We start from the raw sequence: 25,550 nt of genomic DNA, 5'->3' as shown, positions 1-25,550 counted from the left end.
GATTGATGGCAGCATTTGCGCAAAACTGAAAGCACGTACCACTGCATTTAATCATGTCAAGGTGACTGGAAACATGAATGAATACAAACATTGTGGTTATTCCCTCCGGAAGGCAATCAAGCAAGGAAAGCGTCATTATAGAGACAAAGTGGAGTTGCAAATCAACGGCTCAAACATGAGACGTATGTGGCAGAGTCTACAGACAATCATGGATTACAAAAAGAAAATCAGCGCCGTTGCGGACATCGACGTTTTGCTCCCAGACAAATTAAACAACGTATTTGCGCATTTTGAGGACAATACAGTTCCACCGACACGGCCCACTACCAAAGGCTGTGGGCTCTCCTCTGTGGCCGACATGAGTAAAACTTAACTTGAGTAATTAACTTCTTGACGCAACCCATCCCGTTAGCGGGATAATTGTCATCAACAACCGCTAAATTGCAGAGTGCCACATTCAAATAATATTATTACAAATATTTTAGATTCATGAAATCACAAGTGCAATATAGCAAAACACAGCTTAGCTTTTTGTTAATCCACGTGTCATGTCAGATTTTGAAAATATGCTTACAGCGAAAGCAATCCAAGCGTTTGTGTAAGTTTATCGATCACTAGACAAAATATTATGAACACCTAGCATCAAAGTAGCTTGGTCACAAAAATCAGAAAAGCAATAATATTCATATCGCTTACCTTTGATGATCTTCAGATGTTTTCACTCACAAGACTCCCAGTTACACAATAAATGTTCCTTTTGTTCCATAAAGATTATTTTTATATCCAAAATACCTCTTTTTTTGGCACGTTGTGTTCAGAAATCAGCGGGCACGACAACGCAGACAAAAATTCCAAATAGTATCCGTAATGTCCACAGAAAAATGTAAACTGTTTTTTATAAACAATCCTCAGGTTGTTTTTAAAATATATAATTGATAATACAATGCTAAAAAAAATAAAGGGAACACTTAAACAACACAATGTAACTCCAAGTCAATCACACTACTGTGAAATCAAACTGTCCACTTAGGAAGCAACACTGATTGACAATAAATGTCACATGCTGTTGTGCAAATGGAATAGACAACAGGTCGAAATTATAGGCAATTAGCAAGACACCCCCAATAAAGGAGTGGTTCTGCAGGTGGTGACCACAGACCACTTCTCAGTTCCTATACTTCCTGGCTGATGTTTTGGTCACTTCTGAATGCTGGTGGTGCTTTCACTCTAGTGGTAGCATGAGACGGAGTCTACAACCCACACAAGTGGCTCAGGTAGTGCAGCTCATCCAGGATGGAACATCAATGCGAGCTGTGGCAAGAAGGTTTGCTGTGTCTGTCAGCGTAGTTTCCAGAGCATGGAGGCGCTACCAGGAGACAGGCCAGTACATCAGGAGATGTGGAGGAGGCCGTAGGAGGGCAACAACCCAGCAGCAGGACCACTACCTCCGCATTTGTGCAAGGAGGAGCAGGAGGAGCACTGCCAGAGCCCTGCAAAATGACCTCCAGCAGGCCACAAATGTGCATGTGTCTGCTCAAACGGTCAGAAACAGACTCCATGAGGTTGGTATGAGGGCCCGACGTCCACAGGTGGGGGTTGTGCTTACAGCCCAACACCGTGCAGGACATTTGGCATTTGCCAGAGAACACCAAGATTGGCAAATTCGCCACTGGCGCCCTGTGTTCTTCACAGATGAAAGCAGGTTCACACTGGGCACGTGACAGACGTGACAGAGTCTGGAGACGCCGTGGAGAACGTTCTGCTGCCTGCAACATCCTCCAGCATGACCGGTTTGGCGGTGGGTCTGTCATGGTGTGGGGTAGCATTTCTTTCGGGGGCCGCACAGCCCTCCATGTGCTCGCCAGAGGTAGCCTGACTGCCATTAGGTACCGAGATGAGATCCTCAGACCCCTTGTGAGACCATATGCTGGTGTGGTTGGCCCTGGGTTCCTCCTAATGCAAGACAATGCTAGACCTCATGTGGCTGGAGTGTGTCAGCAGTTCCTGTAAGAGTAAGGCATTGATGCTATGGACTGGCCCGCACGTTCCCCAGACCTGAATCCAATTGAGCACATCGGGGACATTATGTCTCGCTCCATCCACCAACGCCACGTTGCACCACAGACTGTCCAGGAGTTGGCGGATGCTTTAGTCCAGGTATGGGAGGAGATCCCTCAGGAGACTATCCGCCACCTCATCAGGAGCATGCCCAGACATTGTAGGGAGGTCATACAGGCATGTGGAGGCCACACACACTACTGAGCCTCATTTTGACTTGTTTTAACCTCTAATGACTCCCCATCTCGCATGAGGGAGCGTAATCATCGACTGACACTAATTAGCATAACGCAACGGACATAAATATTCTGAGAAAATATTCCTATTCATGAAAATCACAAGTGAAATATATTGAGACACAGCTTAGCCTTTTGTTAATCACCCTGTCATCTCAGCGCTTTCAAAACATGAGGCACTTCCGGATTGGATTTTTCTCAGGCTTTCGCCTGCAATATCAGTACTGTTATACTCACAGACAATAATTTTACAGTTTTGGAAACTTTAGAGTGTTTTCTATCCTAAGCTGTCAATAATATGCATATTCTAGCATCTTGTCCTGACAAAATATCCCGTTTACTACGGGAACGTTATTTTTCCAAAAATGAAAATACTGCCCCCTAGTCACAAAAGGTTTTAAGGACATTACATCAATGTTGGATCAGCCTGTAGTGTGGTTTTCCACTTTAATTTTGAGTGTGACTCCAAATCCAGACCTTCATGGGTTGATAAATTTGATTTCCATTGATAATTTTTGTGTGATTTTGTTGTCAGCACATTCAACTATGTAAAGAAAAAAGTATTTAATAAGAATATTTCATTCATTCAGATCTAGGATGTGTTATTTTAGTGAGCAGTGTATATCAACCGACACTGTCTCTTTTTCAGGAGGAGAGGGAGAGTCAATGGCTGCCCCACTGTGTTGCGCAAGCAAAACTCATATGAACACCCAGCTATACACTACGCAATGTTATCTTTCTCGCTCATTTTTCCAAATAAAAGCCTGAAACTAGGTCTAAAGACTGTTGACAACTTGAGGAAGCGATAGGAAAAGGAATCTGGTTGATATCCCTTTAAATGGAGTGAAGGCAGGCTATGGAACATGGAGCTTTCAAAATAGAAGGCACTTCCTGGTTTGATTTTCCTCGGGTTTTCGCCTGCAATATCAGTTCTGTTATATACTCACAGACAATATTTTGACAGTTTTGGAAACTTTAGAGTGTTTCTATCCTAATCTGTCAATTATATGCATATTCTAGCATATGGGCCTGAGAAATAGGCCATTTACTTTAGGAACGTTATTTTTCCAAACATAAAAATAGTGCCCCCTAGCTGAAAGAGGTTAAACGTGTTAACCCCGCAAGGCTGTCGGCTCAGACGGCATCCCTAGCTACGTCCTCAGAGCATGCACTGACCAGCTGGCTGGTGTGTGTACGAACATATTCAATCAATTCCTATCCCAGTCTGCTGTCCCCACATGCTTCAAGATGGTCACCATTGTTCCTGTTCCCAAGAAAGCAAAGGTAACTGAACTAAATGACTATTGCCCCGTAGAACTCATTTCTGACATCATGAAGTGCTTTGAGAGACTAGTCAAGGATCATATCACCTCCACCCTACCTAACACCCTAGACCCACTCCAATTTGCTTACCGCCCCAATAGCTCCACTGACGACGCAATCGCCATCACACTGCACACTGCCCTAACCCATCTGGACAAGAGGAATACTTATGTGAGAATGCTGTTCATCGACTACAGCTCAGCATTTAACACCATAGTACCCTCCAAACTCGTCATCAAGCTTGAGACCCTGGGTCTCGACGCCGCCCTGTGCAACAGGGTCCTGGACTTCCGGACGGACCGCCCCCAGGTGGTGAAGGTAGAAAACAACATCTCCACTCCGCTGATTCTCAACACTGGGGCCCCACAAGGGTGCATTCTCAGCCCTCTCCTGTAGTCCCTGTTCGCCCACGACTGCATGGCCATTTACGCCTCCAACTCAATCAACAAGTTTGCAGATGACACTACAGTGGTAGGCTTGATTACCAACAATAACGAGACAGCCAACAGGGAGGAGGTGAGGGCACTAGGAGTGTGGTAACAGGAAAATAACCTCTCACTCAATGTCAGCAAAACAAAAGAGATGATCGTGGACTTCAGGAAACAGCAGAGGGAGCACCCCCCTATCCATGTCGATGGGACAGCAGTGGAGAAGGTGGAGAGTTTTAAGTTCCTTGGTGTACATATTGGCAAACTGAAATGGTCCATGCACACAGGCAGTGTGGTGAAGAAGGCGCATCAGCTTCTATCTCAAGGCCATCAGATTGTTAAACAGCCACCACTAGCACAGAGAGGTGGCTGCCTACCTACAGACTTGATATCATCGGCCACTTTAAGAAATAAATACATATCTCGCATTACTCATCTCATATGTATATACTGTATCCTTCATTATCTATTGCATCTTAGCCGCTCTGTCACTGCTCATCCATATACTTTATGCTTATATATTCTCATCCCATTCCTTTACTAGATTGTGTATTAGGTTTTGTTGTGGAATTTGTTAGATATTAGGTTTTGTTGTAGAATTTTTAGATATTACCTGTTAGGTACTGCTGCACTGCCGGATCTACAGTAGAAGCATTTCGCTACACTCGCAATAACATCTGCTAATCATGTGTATGTGGCCAATAAAATTTGATTTGATTTGACAAACGCACCATAATATCTGTCCCTCTGCCCTCCCTAAATCGTGTCAATGAATGGTTCAAAATGGTTTTAGCCCTCCATAACTGGCTACGACAGAGATGGCCGCCTCGCTTCGTGTTCCTTGGCAACTATGCAGTTTTTTGGTTTTTTTACGTGTTATTTCTTACATTGGTACCCTAGGTCATCTTAGGTTTCATTACATACAGTCGAGAAGAACTACTGAATATAAGAGCAGCGTCAACTCACCATCAGTACGATCAAGAATATGACTTTCCCGAAGCGGATACTGTGTTCTGCCTTTCACCCAGGACAACGGAATGGATCCCAGCCGGCGACCCAAAACAACGACTTCGTAAAAGAGGGAAACGAAGTGTTGTAATAACATATTAAAACATGTAATGACGCATTCACTGACTGTTGTTAAACACACTGATAACCCATGAATATACACTGCTCAAAACCCTTTGGGATGGGCTACAAAGACAAAGAACTCTGTCAAGAACCAATGGGATACTGACAACAGGCTGGAGAGGACTGTCTATCACCTACGAACAACCAACCAGAAGCCAGGACTACCAGAATCTACCTACGTCATTTCAATGTATAAATGTACTGCCCAAATATGTGGGACGGTCTCTTTTTCCGAAAACTCCCTAAGGGTTGGACGATAAGGGCCGTGCTGCACGTTTGCCGGATATTCTTATGCTCGATTAAAGTGCCTCAAATATACCGTATCCGCCTTGTCCAGAGTCTCATCTTGGTCTTGTTTCTCCAATAACTAATCATTGACAGAAGCGATCTTCTGGTCAGACTCCGGAGACGGGCACATCGCGCATCACTCCCTAGCATACTTCTCGCCAATGTCCAGTCTCTTGACAACATGGATGATGAAATCCGAGCAAGGGTAGCATTCCAGAGGGACATCAGAGACTGTAACATTCTTTGCTTCACGGAAACATGGCTCACTCGAGAGACACTATCGGAGTCGGTGCAGCCAGCTGGTTTCTCCACGCATCGCGCCGACAGAAACAAACATCTTTCTGGTAAGAGGAGGGGCAGGGGCGAATGCTTTATGGTTAACGAGACGTGGTGTGGTCACAACAACATACAGGAACTCAAGTCCTTCTGTTCACCTGATTTAGAATTCCTCACAATCAAATGTCGACCGCATTATCTACCAAGGGAATTCTCTTCGATTATAATCACAGCCGTATATATTCCACCCCAAGCAGACACATCGATGGCTCTGAACTAACTTTATTTGACTCTTTGCAAACTGGAAACCACATATCCTGTGGCTGCATTCATTGTAGCTGGGGATTTTAACAAGGCTAATCTGAAAACAAGACTCCCTAAATTGTATCAGCATATCGATTGCGCAACCAGGGCTGGTAAAACCTTGGATCATTGCTATTCTAACTTCCGCAACCCATATAAGGCCCTCCCCCGCTCTCCTTTCGGAAAAGCTGACCACGACTCCTTTTTTTTGCTCCCTGCCTACAGACAGAAGCTAAAACAAGAAGCTCCCGAGCTGAGGTCTGTTCAAGGCTGGTCCGACCAATCTGATTCCACGCTCCAAGACTGCTTCCATCACGTGGACTGGGATATGTTTCGTATTGCGTCAAACAACAACATTGACGAATACGCTGATTCGGTGAGCGAGTTCATTAGAACGTGCATTGAAGATGTCGTTCCCATAGCAACGATTAAAACATTCCCAAACCAGAAACCGTGAATTGATGGCAGCATTCGCGTGAAACTGAAAGCGTGAACCACTGCTTTTAATCAGGGCAAGGTGACCAGAAACATGACCGAATACAAACAGTGTAGCTATTCCCTCCGCAAGGCAATCAAACAAGCTAAGCGTCAGTATAGAGACAAAGTAGAATCGCAATTCAACGGCTCAGACACAAGAGGCATGTGGCAGGGTCTACAGTCAATCACGGATTACAAAAAGAAAACCAGCCCAGTCACAGACTAGGATGTCTTGCTCCCAGGCAGACTAAATAACTTTTTTTGCCCGCTTTGAGGACAATACAGTGCCACTGACACGGCCCGCAAACAAAACATGCAGACTCTCCTTCACTGCAGCCGAGGTGAGTAAAACGTTTAAACGTGTTAACCCTCGCAAGACTGCAGGCCCAGATGGCATCCCCAGCCGAGCCCTCAGAGCATGCGCAGACCAGATGGCTGGTGTGTTTACGGACATATTCAATCAATCCTTATCCCAGTCTGCTGTTCCCAAATGCTTCAAGAGGGCCACCATTGTTCCTGTTCCCAAGAAAGCTAAGGAACTGAGCAACTGGGTACTGGACTTCCAGACGGGCCGCCCCCAGGTGGTGAGGGTAGGTAACAACATCTCCACCCCGCTGATCCTCAACACAGGGACCCCACAAGGGTGCGTTCTGAGCCCTCTCCTGTACTCCCTGTTCACCCACGACTGCGTGGCCAAATAATATTTGTTGGTCCGTGGTGTGTAATGAGGAGTAACCAGATGCTGCACATTAAACATTTATGAAATTGCTTATCCCAGTTACTAATAAGCATGCACCCATGTCTGGCTGTACAAACGATTGGCAAACGTACTGCAAATTGAGAAATCATGTGAGTAAACTGAATAAAGAGAAGAATAAACTAAACTATGAAAGATAAATGACATAAGAAAGCTAAATGACAAAGAATGATAGTAAAAAGCTTTGGAGCACCTTAAATTACATTTTGGGCAAAAAGTAAATCTCTGCGCTACCATTAATGTAATCATAAGGCTCATTCATCACAAAACCCACTGATATTGACAACTACTTTGGTGTTGGAGGGCCAGTAGGAGGCACTCTTTCCTCTGGTCTAAAACAATATCCCAATGTCCAAGCGCAGTGATTGGGGACACTGCCCTGTGTAGGGTGCCGTCTTTCGGATGGGACATTAAACGGGTGTCCTGACTCTCTGAGGTCATTAAAGATCGTCAGAGTAGGGGTGTTAACCCCGGTGTCCTTGCTAAATTCCCAATCTGGCACTCAAACCATCACGGTCACCTAATAATCCCCAGTTTACAAATGGCTCATTCATCCCCCTCCTCTCCCCTGTAACTATTCCCCAGGTCGTTGCTGCAAATGAGAATGTCTTCTCAGTCAACTTACCTGGTAAAATAACGGATAAATAAAATGTTAAAAAATACTTTCATGATTTTTTCATTAGCAAGATTAGCAAATTTAGGCATGGCATGCCAGCAAAAAACACTGACACTACATATCCAAGTATATCTGACCAAATTATGAAAGACAAGCATTGTAATTTTAAAAGTAAGTGTGGTAGAAATGAAAAAATGATTGTGGTCTATCACCAATGAAAAGCCACCGGGGTCTGACAACTTGGATGGAAAATTACTGAAAATAATAGCGGACGATATTGCCATTGCTATTTGCTATATCTTCAATTTAAGTCTACTAGAAAGTGTGTGCTCTCAGGCCTGGAGGGAAGTAAAATGTATTTCCGTACCTAAGAATAGTAAATCCACCTTTAATGGCTCAAATAGACAACCAATAGACAACCCTTAGTACACTTTTGGGAAAAAAAAATTGTTTGACCAGAAACAATGCTATTTTGCAGTAAACAAGTTGACAACAAACTTTCAGAATGTTTACAGGGAAGGACATTCAAGAAGCACAGTACTTACACAAATGACTGATGATTGGCTGAGAGAAATTGATGATAAATGGATTGTGGGGGCTGTTTAGTTAGACTTCAGAGTGGCTTTTGACATTATCGATCATAGTCTGTTGCTGGAAAAACATATTTGATAAAGCTTTACACCCCCTGCTATGTTGTGGATAAAGAGTTACCTGTCTAACAGAACACGGAGGGTGTTCTTTAAGGAAATCCTCTCCAACAAAATCTTGGTAGAATCAGGAATTCCCTCTCTAGGCCCCTTACTTTTTTCAGTCTATACTAATCTTTGAGTAAAGCCTGTGTGTCTATGTATGCGGATGATTCAACACTATACACGTCAGCTACTACAGCCGACTGAAATAACTGCAACATTTAACGAAGAGCTGCAGTTACTTTCAGACTGGGTGGCAAGGAATGAGTTAGTCTTAACCTTTCAGTGTGGGTTCGAAATATCTCTAACTGTAGCTCCTGCTTGAGTTTTTTCATGCGCGTGATGTTAGAATGCTCTCACTGTTCCAAAATGTGATCATTACGCAATAGGACAGTTACCCGTGCTGCCCTCAAACCAAGGCACGCTGCCTGCTAATTATCAATAGGCTATGTTTCAATTAGTCAATTTAAAATTATTTTCTAACAAGTTTTATTTTAGAACAACAGTTTGAATTGAGGTGTGTTCCGCCTCCTCGTTAATTCGCATAAGACGTAGCCCATTTCACTCTTGCGGACAATTTATGTTTGAGGCACTACTGAGCAGACAAACTTCTCTCTTCAACTAGAGCCCAAGCACTTCCCTAGTGTTTCCCCAGATCAAGTCTGAAGAAATTGCAGATCTCTAGTCAGAACAGGCCTTGCAAAAACGTTTTCCCCCAGCACATTTCTGACTGGAGCCCGCATTGCCTTCATGGTTGTTTGTCTTACAAATTGGACTTTGGACATGTGTGCGTTCCTATCAAAGTAAGTGGCTTATTTTCAGTATAGCGTGTTGTCATTTCTGCTGTAGCACACCGTACGTATGTATGGATCATCATTTATTTACTGTTTTATTAACATTTTCAAGTACTGGTGACAAATCATGCATTCCGATTCTTGAATAGATTGTATTGGACACATATGATGTGTGTAAAATACTTGAATGTTGTACTGATTATGATGAGCTAACGCTAAGCTATTTGCCGGCTATTTGTGGTGCCATGTTTCTTGACATCATACAATGCATTCTCTTTGTCATATAAGTGTCCGTCAGACCAAAGATGTTATAACAAGGGATAGTTCACTTGACTGACTTATGGTGCTTTCAAGACAACTGTGAAATGGGAAAAATACTAGGTAAAATCATGACGTCAATGATCTTCAGGTCGAAAATTCGTAGCTTTAGAAAGAGGCCCGAGCTCCCCAGTTTGAATTCCAAGTTGGATGACCATTCAAAACGATTTTTCCCAGTCGGAGCTCGTTTTCCTACATCATATCCCCCCATGATATCTTCCCCCATTTCTACCCCCCAAGGACTTGAAACCCCCCCACCAAATTAAATGAACCCCCACCACAAACCGCCCTAAAATGGTTTCATCCCTGTTTTGTTTTGCGCATTGCTTAGGCTAGACAGTAGGCTTGTATTTAATGTGATGATCTGTGAGGTGAAAACATTTTATTTGCTTTGTGATTTTATAACAAGTACATTGACGATTTGTAATATGCTGAAAGTGGCTAAACTAAGTTCATATTTTTCAGGCAATGAGCACAGCCATCTTTGACTTTGTTTATTTACGTCTTATAGTGAATGGCATTCTGGGATTAGGGAGTTTTCGCTTGTCAAATGTAAACAAACATGGCTGCCATCATAAAGAATTTAGCTGCTGTTAGCTTAGCTGACACATGTTTATTTTCTAAACAACATTATATTAGTATCTTGTGCTTACCAGAGATGTGGTACATTGTAAACAAGTCTAGCTGTTAGGTCGCTAACTTATGTTTAGTTTTTTTGTCAGCGCCGCCTGTTATTTATTTAGACTGGTCACAGTTTGGCTGTGGATGTGTTCTGTGTGATGCTTGGATAATGAAGTTCGCATGTATCTTTTACAATAAAAGGTCAAATTGAGGAATAGAGTTTAAGACCTATATTTTCCATCAGTACAAAAAATATTCAGATGCTGTTCAGACAACAATGGTGTTCAGACGCGTTTGTTGTGTCATACGTTCTGTTGCTACTCTTCCAATCACGTATTTGAGATCGTACGCTGCAGGGACCACTCAACAATGATCACAAATACGTGATTGTACGCATCAAATGGTTAAATATTTCTAAAACTAAAAGCACTGTATCATTCGCTAAACCCTAAACGTCAACTAAATATTGTAATGAATAATGTGGAAATTGAGCAAGTTGAGAAGAATAAACTGCTTGGAGTAACCTTGGATTATAAACTGTCATGGTCAAAACATATTGATACAACAGTAGCTAGGATGGGGAGGAGTCATGTCTATAATAAAGCGCTGCTCTGCATTCTTAACAGCACTATCAACAAGGCAGGTCCTACAGGTCCTAGTTTTGTCGCACCTGGACTACTGTTCAGTCATATGGTCAGGTGTCACAAAGAGGGACTCAGAACAGGGCAGCACAGCTGGCCCTTGGAGGTACACAGAGAGCTAACATTAATAATATGCATGAATATTATGTCAATATCATCCTGCCTCAAAGTAGATAGAATCCATCACTACTTGAATACACCGAGCTGTCTGTCTGAACTACTGGCATACAGCTCGGACACCCATACATACCGCACAAGACATGCCACCAGAGGTCTCTTCACAGTCCCCAGAACAGACTATTGGAGGTGCACAGTAACTACATAGATCCATGACTACATGGAACTCTATTCCACATCAAGTAACACATGCAAGCAGTAAAATTAGATTAATATAAACAGATACAAATACACCTTATGGAACAGCGGGGACTGTGAGGCAAAACAAACACACTATAACCTACGAATTATACACACACGTACACATGGATTTTGTGTTTTAGATATGTGGTAGTAGAGTAGGGTTCTGAGGGCACACACTTAATATGTTGTGAAATTTGTTGTAATGTTTTTAAAATTATATAACTTCCTTAATTTTGGCAGCAGCTAATGGGGATCCATAATAAATACAAATACACAGAGGAGAGGAGAATAGAGGAGAGAAGAGGTATCTGAAATGAGAAACCAGGCGAGATTGTAAAACCCAAACTCAGCCGAGCCGAGGACACTACAACAGCAGGACTGATAATCAGAAGTTCTGACCCAGATAGCCGGACCAAAACGCACACAGCAGTCAGTGATGTTAAGTAGTGGTGTGTGTGTGTCTGTGTGTGTGCGTGCGTGTGTGCGTGCATCTGTGTGTGTGACGTGATACATTCTCCATTATCATAGGGGCTATCCAGTCCTGATGCTCTGTATTAAAATTAATTCACTGTCACAATGGGGACTGCTGCACTTTGATGTAGCACTGGTACTAGATGGAGTCCTGGTTGTACTGCGCTGCAGTGCTGATTCAGAAGGGTTGGGTTAAATGCGGAAGACACATTTCAGTTGAATGCATTCAGTTGTACAACTGACTATGTACCCCACTTTCCCTTTACCTCATATCAGCCCAAAATAACGTTCTTATCAAAGACCCTCTGCATTTCAAACGATGGCCATGCCACTGTATTTGACTCAAACAACCCACGTATGAACAGAGCACATTCCACCCACATATCTATTCACTAGAGATGTGTGTATGTGTGCGTGCGTGCATGTGTGTGTGTCTACATGTGTGAGGGCAGACTCTCTTTGTGTCATCTCTCTGTGCTTATTTAACAAAAGACTCCACTATGCAAGTAACGGGTGCATATGTAAATTCAGTCGGGCCATCTCGGGGTGTTGAGCACTCTTGTCTGAGTGTGCCAGAGTGCAGAATAACTGATGAATTTACAAGCGCACAACACCCGTTGAATATGGCCGGTGTCGGTAAACGTCGTCAAAAAAACGTAATTAAATTGTTGCCAGCAGCACAGTTACAGCCACCAATGTTCTGGATAACATAAAAACTGCCTAACTAGCTCTGCTAGTGAGAGTAAAATGGTCAGTGGTGTGTTCTCTCAACTGCAGAGTCTAATTTATAGTAGCTATTACAGCAACAAAAACACCATGCAATTGTTTGAGGATAGTGCACAACAACAAGCCACTTTTATCAAGACAACTGGTTTGATACATTCCCCTCTGACAGTACATTCAGTAATGTTGCTCTGATTTGTCATCCTGGGGTTCCCAGAGATACAATGTAGCGTAGCTTTGTTTAATAAAATAAATGTGTATACACGATCCATTTTGTATAGAGCGTTTCGTATGAATTCCGACTCTTTCAACATGCAACAAAACAATCTATGAAATCTACATGGCTAAACTTTGTTTCACCCAGTCAAGTTCGTTTTCTGTGTAATCCTCAGACACTCTAGAAGGCAACCAAACATGGTTTCATTATTCCACATTACGTATTGGCTACACAACACGTCTATTAGCTCACGAAGGACAGACATCATTACGCACCAATGAGAAGGGCGGTGGTCACTTGATTGACAGTCTCTTGGTTCAATGACCACCTATCATTTGAAACATAGCCAGCTAGATAGCCAATGAGCTGGGCTTTACATGGGTATGTGATGTCCCTTTGTAGAAGTAACGGCCATTGACTTATGGCTGCCGCAATGCGATTAATTCAGTTTACGTTGTGCAGCACTCGCTTTCTTCTACAAAGTTTTCTCAAAACTTAAAAATTACAACATGGGTACTAAGAGTATAAACGCTGAATCGAACTTCAAGTATACACATTTGGATGAGATTATTGTAGAAATTGACCGGGAGAGCGACATGAGGAGTCCGGCGCGCAAGAAAGATTGGAAGGAGAAGGTAACCTTACTTTTTTATATCGGTAAGTAAAATACGTTTTTGCTTCTCGTGCTAATCCATTTTTTAAAAATGGTTTCATATTCATGTAAGATATTTGTATTTGATTTCTATATATGTTTATATAATATATATACCTGAGGCATACAATATATTAGTATAGTCTATGCATTTTATTGCCTATTGATCCACATATTTCATTATAGTGATTGTGTTCCCCATACTCTATATAATAATATATGTTTATAGATCTGTGTTGTGTATTTTATGTATTGATGCAGTGCTCACCCCCTGCTAAAAATAAAAAATACATGTTAAATAAAATAAGTAACAGAAAACTTGTGCTCTAACAGAATTGTTCAATAGTGGTAGGGAGTAAGATGACTTGTGGGAGCCAACTTCCAACACCACATTCAAGTCCATCCCCCACTCATTCAAATGTAGGAACTGGCTTCTCCAGTCTGACCCCTCTGCTCTCTCTAGCTCCACACCCACCCCACACGGCCATCTAGAGGTATGAGTACCTTTTTTGTAGCGAAGCTAATGATCCATCATGTATCACATTCCTGGGAGTATGTAAACTAAAATGTTTTATTACCATAGCATTTTTGTATATTCTCTATAGTTATGTACTTGGGAATGTATCAATTGACCAATTCGGCCACTTGGGTACATTTGGGCAAACTCATGAGGGACACCTGGGAGACTTGATACTAAATATTATGTAGAGCTGTCATTCTTGAATGTATCAGTCTGAAACTTTGCACACACACTGCCACCCTCTTGTGGACAACATCTAAAGTAGATTCCTAGGTCAATGTATGGTATTTCATTTGCATTTCAAAGATGATGCAAAAAAACTAACAAAAAACAAGTTTACCAGATCTAATGTGCTATATACTCCTACATTAATTTCACATTTCCACAAACTTAAGTGTTTCCTTTCAAATAGTGCCAAGAATATGCATATCCTTGCTTCAGGTCCTGAGCTACTGGCATTTAGATTTGGGTATGTCCTACTTCAGGCCTGCTGTGTAAAAGCAGCCTCCTCTACACTGGACTTAAAGGCTGTCATTACAGGAGCTTAGATACACACCTTATCTTCACACACACACCAGCGACTGACTCTGCCATGACTGGGCTCCTCTGACACACACACACACACACACACACACACACACACTCTGGTTGCCATTCTGCTGTGTTGCCATGGCCATCCCAACTGTGGACCACAGATTAGGAAGGAAAATGAGAGGGGTGATATCTATTGAAAGGTCAGCATAGGAAGATGTGGGCAGTCACACGCACACACATGTATGCACACACGCACACACACACACACACACACACACACACACACACACACACACACACACACCGATCTCGCCCCCAGACACACACATAGAATCCACCTTCACACCCACAGACAGTCATGACGTCCCTCCACGCCTGTTACTCGGTCTTATTGACAGGGTTGCTAGGGCAAGCTGTGCCAAGCGATGTGTTGGGGTCTAATTATAGTGTGTGTGTGTGTGTGTGTGTGTGTGTGTGTGTGTGTGTGTGTGTGTGTGTGTGTGTGTGTGTGTGTGTGTGTGTGTGTGTGTGTGTGTGTGGGTGGGTGCTTGTGAGCCTCACGCAGGGACACACTGGAGGACATAAGTCCAAAGCTCTGGAAACGGGCTGATGCAGAGGGTACAGTGAATGAGAAAGTGAGGGGGAGTGAGAGAGGGAGGTAGGGGGAGACCAAGGGCAGACATGCAGTTGTAACAGGTAGGTATGGATCATATCACTGAGGCTATCACCCCACAGCACAGACCAGATAAACCCACTGTAATCAGCATCAAAGCACTTTGTAACACACAGGCCTATTCTACAGACAGATAGAGCTAACAATTTGAGTCTAACTGCAGATGAACCACACAGTCAGGTACTGGAGCAGACTTAGCTAAATACAAACAAACCTATCAAAACAAACTAACATCTTAGTGCTAATTCTAGTTTCAGCCTGGTCGGTAATTTGCTAAGTCTGAAGAGAACCCAGTCACTTACTGGACATCCTGCAATGATCCAGCCACGCAGTGAAAACGCTCAGGGACGGTCTTCCACTCCTTGGCCATCTTGACCATGCCGCCAGCATCCAGCACACCGTAACCAAACAGGTGGTTGAACTCCAGGCCCACGCCGTTCCTCCGCCACTGGTGCACCTCATCATGAAGCTGGTTCCTCTTGGAGGTCAGCACAGACAGGTGCTGCATGTCCCTCCATGTCAGGTTGGGGCTGTGGGGTGAGGAGGGGAGAGGGAGGGAGGGAGGGAGAGGAGAGTTAGATGTGTGTACCAGGTGGACACAGGTGTCTGATCAGGGATTATGGTTATAATATACACGTTCAACACTACAGTACTTCACAGACAGGGGCAGTAGATGATAACATGTTAATGAATCTATTCTATTCACCTTGACAAGCAAGCTATCAAAACCACCCATCTACAGCACAGCACAGCACAGTACAGGAAAGTATCAGATGGAGTGGAGCGGCAGGTAGCCTAGTGGTTAGTGTGCTGGACTAGTTACTGAAAGGTTGCAAGATCGAATCCCCGAGCTGACAAGGTAAAAATCTGTCATTCTGCCCCTTAACAAGGCAGTTAACCCACTGTTCCTAGGCTGTCATTGAAAATAAGAATTTGTTCTTAATTGATTTGCCTAGTTAAACAAAGATCAAATCCAGCAAATCATGTGCTAGATCTCCTTCTAAGTCACAAAGTAAGGGAAATGATCAACACATCCAATAGAAGAGACTGAATGGATTCTGGTGCATTTTGTCATAAAAGTGATGAATGGAATGAAGGTCTGATCTCTTGATACACTTTGATGATAACGCCTCAGATGTGTGAACATTAAAGGGTCTGCTTTGAGACGGCTGGCCGCACGTCTCTACTGCTTATCTCTACTGTGGAACAACAGCTTTATTCTGTGCTGACTCACTGAATCCTGACACCACACAGTCCAAGTGTGTTTGGCCAGTAAAAAGGGTCTCGGCACTCACTAACACACACCAGCTTTATACCTCTAGCCAGCGCTAGCATCCGCTGCCCCTGACACTAACATCATTATTGTGTATTAAGCAAACAGCTTCTCTTTACACAGTCCTGGTCTGTGCCATTGGCTAATGGCATAGAGAACAAAAACACCAGCCCTTAATATGGCAAAAGGGCTGTCTGAGTTAAAAGGATTGAAAACGATTGGGGACAGTGGGTGAAACCTTTCTAGAAACCCTTGTACTTGCATCTTGTACGTGAGATAGAATGTTCAGAATATACTACTTTTATATAGTTTTTTGGTCTTCCGGGAGCAGCTGGAGCCTGGCCTAGCTCACAGGACTTCACTTTACATGCTCCCATAGTATCTAAAGTAACTATCAAGTCAAATGTATTATAATATTCAGATCAAATGTGCCATTTGACTTCATTAGCATATGTTTTACATTTTCGAGACCATAAGGACCAAATTAAGATACGTTTTCACATCCGCAGTGAATTCATGATGTATGAAATGAAAGACTTGTAAATGTTGCTGTTGCCACAGTGTAATATTTGTTGAACATAATAAAACCCCAAAACAAAACGTTGCATTATTAATTATGGATTTTATCGTCTAAATGGGCTGAGGTATTTGTACGGTTCACTGGGCAACATCGTGACATACGCGTCCTGGCTGGCTATGCTGGGAGAACACTTCACCATCATCTTACATCACCAGCTAGCGCTGAGTTGCTCTGGTTCATGTATATGGGCCATTTGGTAATTCATAAAACATGAACGTGCACTTTGGGCCAAATCTACAATAGAAACCTTGTGTTTCAGCAATGTAACGAGGTATAAAGAACACACGCCGGGCCAAATATGATTTGTATCCCTGGCACGAACACAGAGACTTAGTAATAACTGGGCAAGACAACAAACAACTTTCCCTTTTATTCATGGAGTAGGTCTGTTGGCCTAATGGTAGCTTTGTTTAATAAATTATTCTGTGAAGAGGGAAGATATGAAGTGTTCTGGAGAGAAGGATAGAAACGGAGGGGGGGGGTGAGAGAGAATATGGGAGAGAAAGACAGTGAGGGAATAGGTTGTATGTAATGAGACAGCCATGGTTTCAGTCAGTGTGGAGCTGAAGTTATGAAACACATCTTGTCCATGTTAACAGAGTTAGAACAGCCATATTCTCCTCTGATTGTAAGACCTTCAGGCACTGACCAGTAATGTGTGTGTGTGTGTGTGTGTGTGTGTGTGTGTGTGTGTGTGTGTGTGTGTGTGTGTGTGTGTGTGTGTGTGTGTGTGTGTGCATACTTGGCCTCCAATGCCAAGGCAAACACTCCGGCTGCTTCAGGAGCTGCTGCTGATGTTCCAGAGTGGCGCAGGGTGCAGTTTCCATACAGGTCCGTGGTGGCCTGGTATAACACAACCATGGAAGACTGTAATCATATCAGTGGAATAACAACATTCAATGAGAGGAGTGGAGTGGAAAGTGGAGAAGAGAAGACTTCAGAAATGCAAATGATTCAGTAAACATGTGATTCATAATGTGTAATTTAATGACAGATAATCAGAGATAATATACAATTAGTCAGAGAGAGAGAGAAGCACACGAGGGAATTCCTGTCTCTCTCTACCGTCATTGGCTTCCTGGTGAAAGTCAAAATACCAAATACGGTTCTCATATTGGAGAGAGACATCTTTTGAAAATCAATACACTGAGAGGGGGATTTATTTGTCAGAATATTCTCTGATTGAATAGCCTTGACTGAACACAATCAAATCAAATTGTATTTATATAGTGCTTTCTTAAAAAGTTGCCTACGAATTACAGAACAACAAAACAATGGAAGAACAAGCTACCGTGGGGCAAAGTGGCAAGAGAAAACTCAAAAGAGTGAGTGAAACGGATTAGTATGACCAGAATGACCAGAATGACTGTAGTATGACCATCAAGGTCAGATGGTATTTTCTCTCTCTCTCTCTCTCTCTCTCGCTCTCTCGCTCTCTCTCTCTCTCGCAGAGCATTTATCTAAGGCACAGATGATTCACACACTGTCTTGTGATAACTCTGCCCGGTGACACAATTCCCCAGATAAATACTGAAATAACAACAAAGCAGACAGTTGTAGCCCATGTGTCTCTGCTAAGTCATTGTCCCAATCCTCTACTCTGATGACAGATATGAAACAGTCACAGGGTTGTTGAGCAACTGGCTTGTCTTCTAGACCCACAGATCATTTCAGGGACAGAGTTTGTTCTCGATATATATTCTATGTATTCTAAATTGAACAATAACCTGAACAAATCCCAGACCACATGCAATCTACAAATGGGGAACAATAGTAAAATATACTGTGTCTTGTCTACATCTTCCTTATAGTAAAATCCTATTTTATACTTGTATGTCCTGTTTGACAGTAAGCAGAGATGAAAAGGGTTTAACAATCTCCCTCCTTCCAGTCCTCTTTTCTATCTTCTTTCATTATCCATGAAAACTAGACCATGATGAGACATTAAATCGGGGACCACTAGAGTGTGAGCTGTCTATCTCAGTGCCTGATACTTTGAGGACCCCAGATGTTCTTTGTTACACTGTGTTAGAAAGTGGGATGTATAACTGATCACACATCTGCCCCCTCAATATCCACCTGATATGTCACACCCACAGTGAAACCACAGGCTTATAACCTCCCCTGTCTCATCCCAGAGCTTTTCTTCTGCTGAATGGGCTGACATACATTGAAATAAGGAATAGATTGAGTGCCGTGTTTCCATCTCTGGGGATTGTTCAAATGAAAGAGAATAGAACAATCCCTCAATCAATCACAGAGAAAGAGTGCATACAATTAGGGATAGGTATTCAGTCTTCAGTGAATAGTTAATGTCTCGTAACGACACAGAACAATGGAAAGTTGGCTGAAAAGACCACATCATTATGCAACCTTGTCTTTGTAGGGTTGGATTCAGGGATAGAAATCATACAGATCTGAGCACTCAGTGTACTCAATGTACTCAGACTGAGGATAACAATGAGATGAACTTGGTCAACCACACACACATGCTCTCTTTTTCTTTTTCTCTCTTTCTCTGTCATTCACACTCTTTCTCACACACTCACCACGCCAGCTTCAGGGTTCCTCTTGCGCCCATTGCTGAAGGTGGATGCGAGGGTGGAGGAGCAGCTCTCGTCGTACAGAGCCGTACGACCATCGTTGATTGCTGAGTTGATGGAGATGGTCCACATGCTGGAGGCGTAACCATCACAGTTACAGTCGTCATAGCTACCGCCGTCTCCAGATGCCCACACGTAGATACTGCCTTTCCCTCCTCGGCCCTACGAGACAACACATCAACTGACTTCAGCATGTGTGATAGTGGTAGAAACAGTGGTAGTGGTAGTGGAAGCAGTACATTAGCAGTAGTGCTGTAGTAGTAAAACTAGTTACATTATTTTACAATGTTCCAACAATGATCATAAAAACTGCTAATAATGAAGACTACAATCATGCTGTACTGAAAAAAAGATATAAACGCAACATGCAACAATTTCAAAGATTTTACTGAGTTACAATTCCTAGAAGGATATCAGTCAATAAAAATGAATAAATGAGTCCATAATCTATGGATTTCACATCGCTGGGCAGGGGTGCAGCCATGGGTGGGCCTGGGAGGACATAGGCCCACCCACTTGGGAGCCAGCCCCAGCCAATCTGAATGAGTTTTTCTCAAAGGGCTTAAATTACAGACAGAAATACTTCTCAGCCCCACGTGGTCTGTGGTTGTGAGGCCGGTTGGACGTACTGCCCAATTCTCTAAAACTGACATGGTAGAGAAATTAACATTAAATTATCTGGCAACAGCTCTGTTGGACATTCCTGCAGTCAGCATGCCAATTGCATGCTCCCTCAAAACTGTGGCATTGGGTTGTGTGACAAAACTGAACATTTTAGAGTGGCCTTTTATTGTCCCCAGCACAAGGTGCACCTGTGAAATGATCATGCTGTTTAATCAGCTTCTTGATATGCGACACCTGTCAGGTGGATGGATTATCTTGGCAAAGGAGAAATGCTCACTAACAGGGATGTAAATACATTTGTGCCCAAAATTTGAGATAAATAAGCTTTTTGTGCATATGGCAAAAAAATTGATGTTTTATTTCCGCTCATGAAACATGGGACCAACACTTTACATGTTGCGTTTATATTTTTGTTCAGTATAATTAAACATTGCCTGACTATCCCTACAACTGCTACTATGACTATTACCACTGCTACTATTATCAAATAATACAGCAAAAAATGTGCAATTGCCTATTTATTTATTTGCATCCCATTAGCTTTTAAGCAAGCAGAGCTACTCTTCCTGTTGTCCACAAAAATCACAATACATGACAAGTAACAAAACACTGATACACTGATAGACAAGAAAAGTCACACAAATTTAAAATAAAACAATATACAAACAATGAAACAAAAAAAAGTATACAAACAATACAACTAAATCATACTGTGTGTGTTAGAGTGTGTCTGTGTGTGTGTGTGTTTGTGACCCCCCCCCCTCACAGTCCCCTCCATTCCATGAGTTGTTTTTAAATCCGTTTTTTAAAGGTTATTTTGCTGTTTGCTTGAGTAATTGGAGATGGAAGGGGGTTCCATGCGATCATGGCTCTGCATAAAAATGTCAGTTGCTGTGAATTCGTTTTGGACTTGGGGACTGTGACGAGACCCCTGGTGGCATGTCTTGTCGTGTACTGTATGTATGGGTGTCTGGGCTGAATGTTATTTGATTATGCAGACAATCTGGAAATTTCATCACAGTATTATTTCTCATAAAAACTCCAAGAGAAGTTAATCTCTTGTCAACCATCAACCAGAAAAGACTGGCATGCATGTTGTTGATGTTAGTTCTGTATGTGCAGTGTGAATGAACATTTTTTGTTTGTGCTTTCTAATAACCAATTCGACTGGGTTCATGCAAATCAGTACAAGCAATTTGGCAGTACGTCCAGAACATTGCTTTGAGAACGGAACGGGATATCTCAGTCTTAAGGTCTCAGCTTTGAGAGAAGAAGACTAGTTAGGTATTGGTCGGTCACATGCATGATCCAAAAGTTAATTTTGAATGAATAATGAATACTGTAAATCATGCAAATATAACTTGTCTGCGTAAGCAGTTTATAAGAGAACTAATGGGACTGCCCCGACGGAGCTCCCGACCAACGTGTAATATGGTGCATTAAGTTTGTTGGAACCTCTCCAGATTGCTGTCAATAAAGAATGATTCATTTAATATTGACTTCAGGTGTCCCTGGTGGTCATTTCCACGACAGCAGTTAAGGGAAAGGTGTGCTGCTCTGTTTTGAGACAGTTGCAGCTTTGCTATGTCTTTCTTTGCTGTACTTGACCATATTACCGGACAGTAATTCATAGTTTTTTTTCTCTCGCTTTGGTACTATTTCCACAAGTATGTGGTAAAATTTCACAACTATTAGTACAAAACTCATCAAAAGTCTTTTTTTTTCTTCTAAACGTTAAGCGCAACACACAACATCATACAGTAACTTTTTCAGCAAACCTAATCAGTGTTTCATCTAGAAATAACTTTCATACCAAGTAATTGCCTTTCACAATGCAATGCTCACAATACTATTCATATGATTCTCTTCTCATTTGTTTAAATACATTTGACTGTCACTTAATCCAACTGTGCTTAATGGTTGGTTAATCACTTAACTGTTTGGTAAACCTATAGATTTTAAACTGGTGTGTCTACTATAAATGTAAATTGAGAACTATAGAAATAAAATGTGTGTTTGTAAAGTATAAACATCTAAATGACATGTATGATAGATGATTAACATATATAATGACTACTTGTTATTGCTAATTGACTTAACATTGTGCTAAGCACAATAAAATAAAAGGGTGTGTGTGAACACTTGCAATGTCTTTCAACATGGAGCAGGATAGAAGGAATAAATCAAAAAGATTGTGGACAAGAGGCCCGTCAGAGAGGTGGGCATGGGACCCATCAAACAGGTGGGCATGGGCCCCATCAAAGGGGTCAAAGAGGTGGGCATGGGCCCCATCAAAGAGGTCAAAGAGGTGGGCATGGGCCCCATCAAAGAGGTCAAAGAGGTGGGCATGGGCCCCATCAAACAGGTGGGCATGGGCCCCATCAAAGGGGTCAAAGAGGTGGGCATGGGACCCATCAACCAGGTGGCATTGGACCCATCAAACAGGTGGGCATTGGACCCGTCAAAGAGGTGGACATTTTTGAATCAATGGTTGTCTGGTGGAGGATCATCACCGATCCTCCACCAAATTCCACAGTGGGTGCGAGACCTAGAGAGGCCTACAAGCCACAGTGTCTCGCACCCACTGTGAAATTTGGTGGAGGATCGGTGATGATCTGGGGGGGGTACTTCAGCATGGCTGGAATGGGGGCAGATTTGTCTTTGTAAAGGACGCATGAATCAAGCCACGTACAAGGTTGTCCTGGAAGAAAACTTGCTTCCTTCTGCTCTGGCAATGTTACCCAACTCTGAAGATTGGTTTTTCCAGCAGGACAATGCTCCATGCCACACAGCCAGGTCAATCAAGGTGTGAATGGAGGACCACCAGATCAAGACCCTGTCATGGCCAGCCCAATCTCCAGACCTGAACCCCATTGAAAACCTCTGGAATGTGATCAAGAGGAAGATGGATGGTCACAAGCCATCGAACAAAGCCGAGCTGCTTGAATTTTTGCACCAGGAGTGGCATAAAGTCACCCAACATCAATGTGAAAGACTGGTGGAGAGCATGCCAAGACGCATGAAAGTTGTGTTTGAAAATCAGGGTTATTCCACCAAATATTGATTTCTGAACTCTTCCTAAGTTAAAACATTAGTAGGGTGTTGTTTAAAAATGAATATTAACTTATTTGATACAAATGAATGCGTGCTAAACGTTGTGTTTTACTTTCATTCATTTAATTTCTTACATTTGATTACAGACAGTTTCAATTCTATCTGAAAAATATATATAAAAATTGGCATGAATAATTGTAGAGGATGTCTTCAATGACCACACCTTTGATTTCCCATTGTATAGATATTATGGAAATGATATATTTTCTGTCAATTTTGTTGGGTAATGTAAGTGTATTGCCTAATGTGAAAATGGTCAAATTTACAGTTCTGTAGCATATTACTTTCAACACTTCTAAGGGAAATTTGAAATATGTATCTTGCATTGTTTGCTATTTGATTAAATGGTCATTAAAACGACTAAATTGAAAAGATATCATTATGTTGCATTTAGATGATTAAGACAATTTTCTCATTACATTTCACAATAAATGCATATTTTGAATCAATGGTTGTCTGGGGAGAGATGTTTACAATCCAAAGAATGCACAATGACAGGTTTTGAATGAAAGACTGGCTGCGTTACAAATATGGCCAGTTTGAAATTTTGTACTAAGAGTTGTGAAAATGTATCACATACTTGTGAAAACAGTACCAAAGCGATTTACAAAAAAACTCAGATGGGACGAGACCAGAGCCTGTACAACTAGTAATTGATTTTTGTGTGAAAAATTCTGAATATCTTTTTATGACAGTATCGCTCCCCATCTTCACAACAACGTTGTCAATATCACTTGCCCATGATAATTGACCATCCAATGTTATACCTAGGAGTTTAGCTTCCTCAACTTGCTCAATGGGCACACACTTTATGTACAACTCCAGTTGAGCTTTAGATCTTAAGAGAATGTTTTAAATGTATTTAAGACCAGTTTATTATTAATCACCCATTCTGATACTGACTGTATCTCCTTATTTTGAATTTCAGTGAGTTCACTGGCTTTGGGTGCTGACTTGTAGAGTGTGTCATTCTAGCTTTGTGTAAGTCCTTTGTAAAAAAAATAATAAAAAAATAGAGAAGAGTAATGGCCCAAGGAACTGCCCTGAGGGACACCGCACTGTACATATGTGATGTTAGAGAAACTTCCATTGAAAAACATTCTCTGCGTCCTATAGGATAAATAACTTTCCAACCACGTGATGGCAGGTGATGTAAAGCCATAACAAGTGAGTTTTTTAATAACAATTCATGATCAATAATATCAAAGGCTGCACTGAAATCTAACAGTACAGCTAAAACTATCATCTTATTATGCATTTATTTTAAGCAATCATCAGTCATCTAAGTCAGTGCAGTATAAGTTGAGTGACCTTCTCTGTATGCATGCTGAAAGTCAGTAGTTAACATGTTCTGTGAAAATAGCATTGTATTTTGCCAAACACAATCCCCTTCAGTTTACAAAGAACTGACAGCAAAATGATTGGGTGGCTTTTAGAACCAGCAAAGGGTGCTTTCCTATTTTTCGGTAGTGGATTTACTTTAGCTTCCTTTCACGCCTGTGGACACACACACTCTCCTTTAGGCTTCAGTTAAATAAATAGCAAATAGTGGTGGGAAGACAGTCTGCTACCGTTCTAAATAGTTTCCTATCAAGGTTGTCTATACCTGGCGGCTTATCATTATTGATGGATAACAATAGTTTTTCCACCTCTTCCATACTAATTTGACCACATTCAAAACAGTAATCCTTCTCTTTCATTAGTAAATCTTTTATACAAAAATATGATTGTTAAATGATCAATGTTGTCATCTCACTTCTGAGTTTTTCCACTTGATTAGTGAAATGGTGATTGAAATGATTGGCAACATAAATAACCCATCAACTTCAACGAATGATAGAGATGAACTGGGTTTTCTGCAGCTGATCTAATTTAAAGTAATCCAAAGTATTTGTCCATTGTGTTTATGTCATTTCTCTTTGTTTGGTAATATTATTGATTCAAATTTTTGTTAAGTTCAGTCACAACATTTCTCAATTTACAGTATGTTGAGCAGCCTGACTTGTTTGCCACCTCTTTCGCATTTTTCTTTAAGCAGTTCTCACAGTTAGTTTTTGAACAGGTGCATGCTTGTCAACAATTGGTGTGAATCATTTTACAAATACTTCCAGTGCTGTATTTATATTCACTTTCTCATACACATCAGACCAACAAACTTTAAATTTTCATCAAAATAATCCTGAGTAAACATTTTGTATGATCTCTTATAAATTACTTTAGTCCCCACCTTTGGCACAACTCTTTGGCTTT

General features: G+C 41.9%; 1 protein-coding gene across 1 annotated transcript in view; it reads right to left on the bottom strand.

Annotated features, from left to right (window-relative positions):
• The window catches only part of pcsk2 (proprotein convertase subtilisin/kexin type 2), an 88,185-nt gene that overhangs the window by 8,659 nt on the left and 53,976 nt on the right, over window positions 1–25,550 (bottom strand). The window contains exons 9-11 of the mRNA XM_021611043.2: window positions 19,509–19,724; window positions 17,702–17,802; window positions 15,409–15,636 (exon numbers count right to left, since the gene is read on the bottom strand). Of these exons, the coding sequence (XP_021466718.2) occupies window positions 15,409–15,636; window positions 17,702–17,802; window positions 19,509–19,724 (545 nt within the window). The remainder of the gene's footprint in view (window positions 1–15,408; window positions 15,637–17,701; window positions 17,803–19,508; window positions 19,725–25,550) is intronic.

This window comes from Oncorhynchus mykiss, chromosome 1 (genome assembly GCF_013265735.2).
Source record: "Oncorhynchus mykiss isolate Arlee chromosome 1, USDA_OmykA_1.1, whole genome shotgun sequence".
Lineage (NCBI taxonomy): Eukaryota > Metazoa > Chordata > Actinopteri > Salmoniformes > Salmonidae > Oncorhynchus > Oncorhynchus mykiss.
Note: the sequence above shows the minus strand (reverse complement) of the source record. Positions and strands in the feature narration are given on the sequence as shown.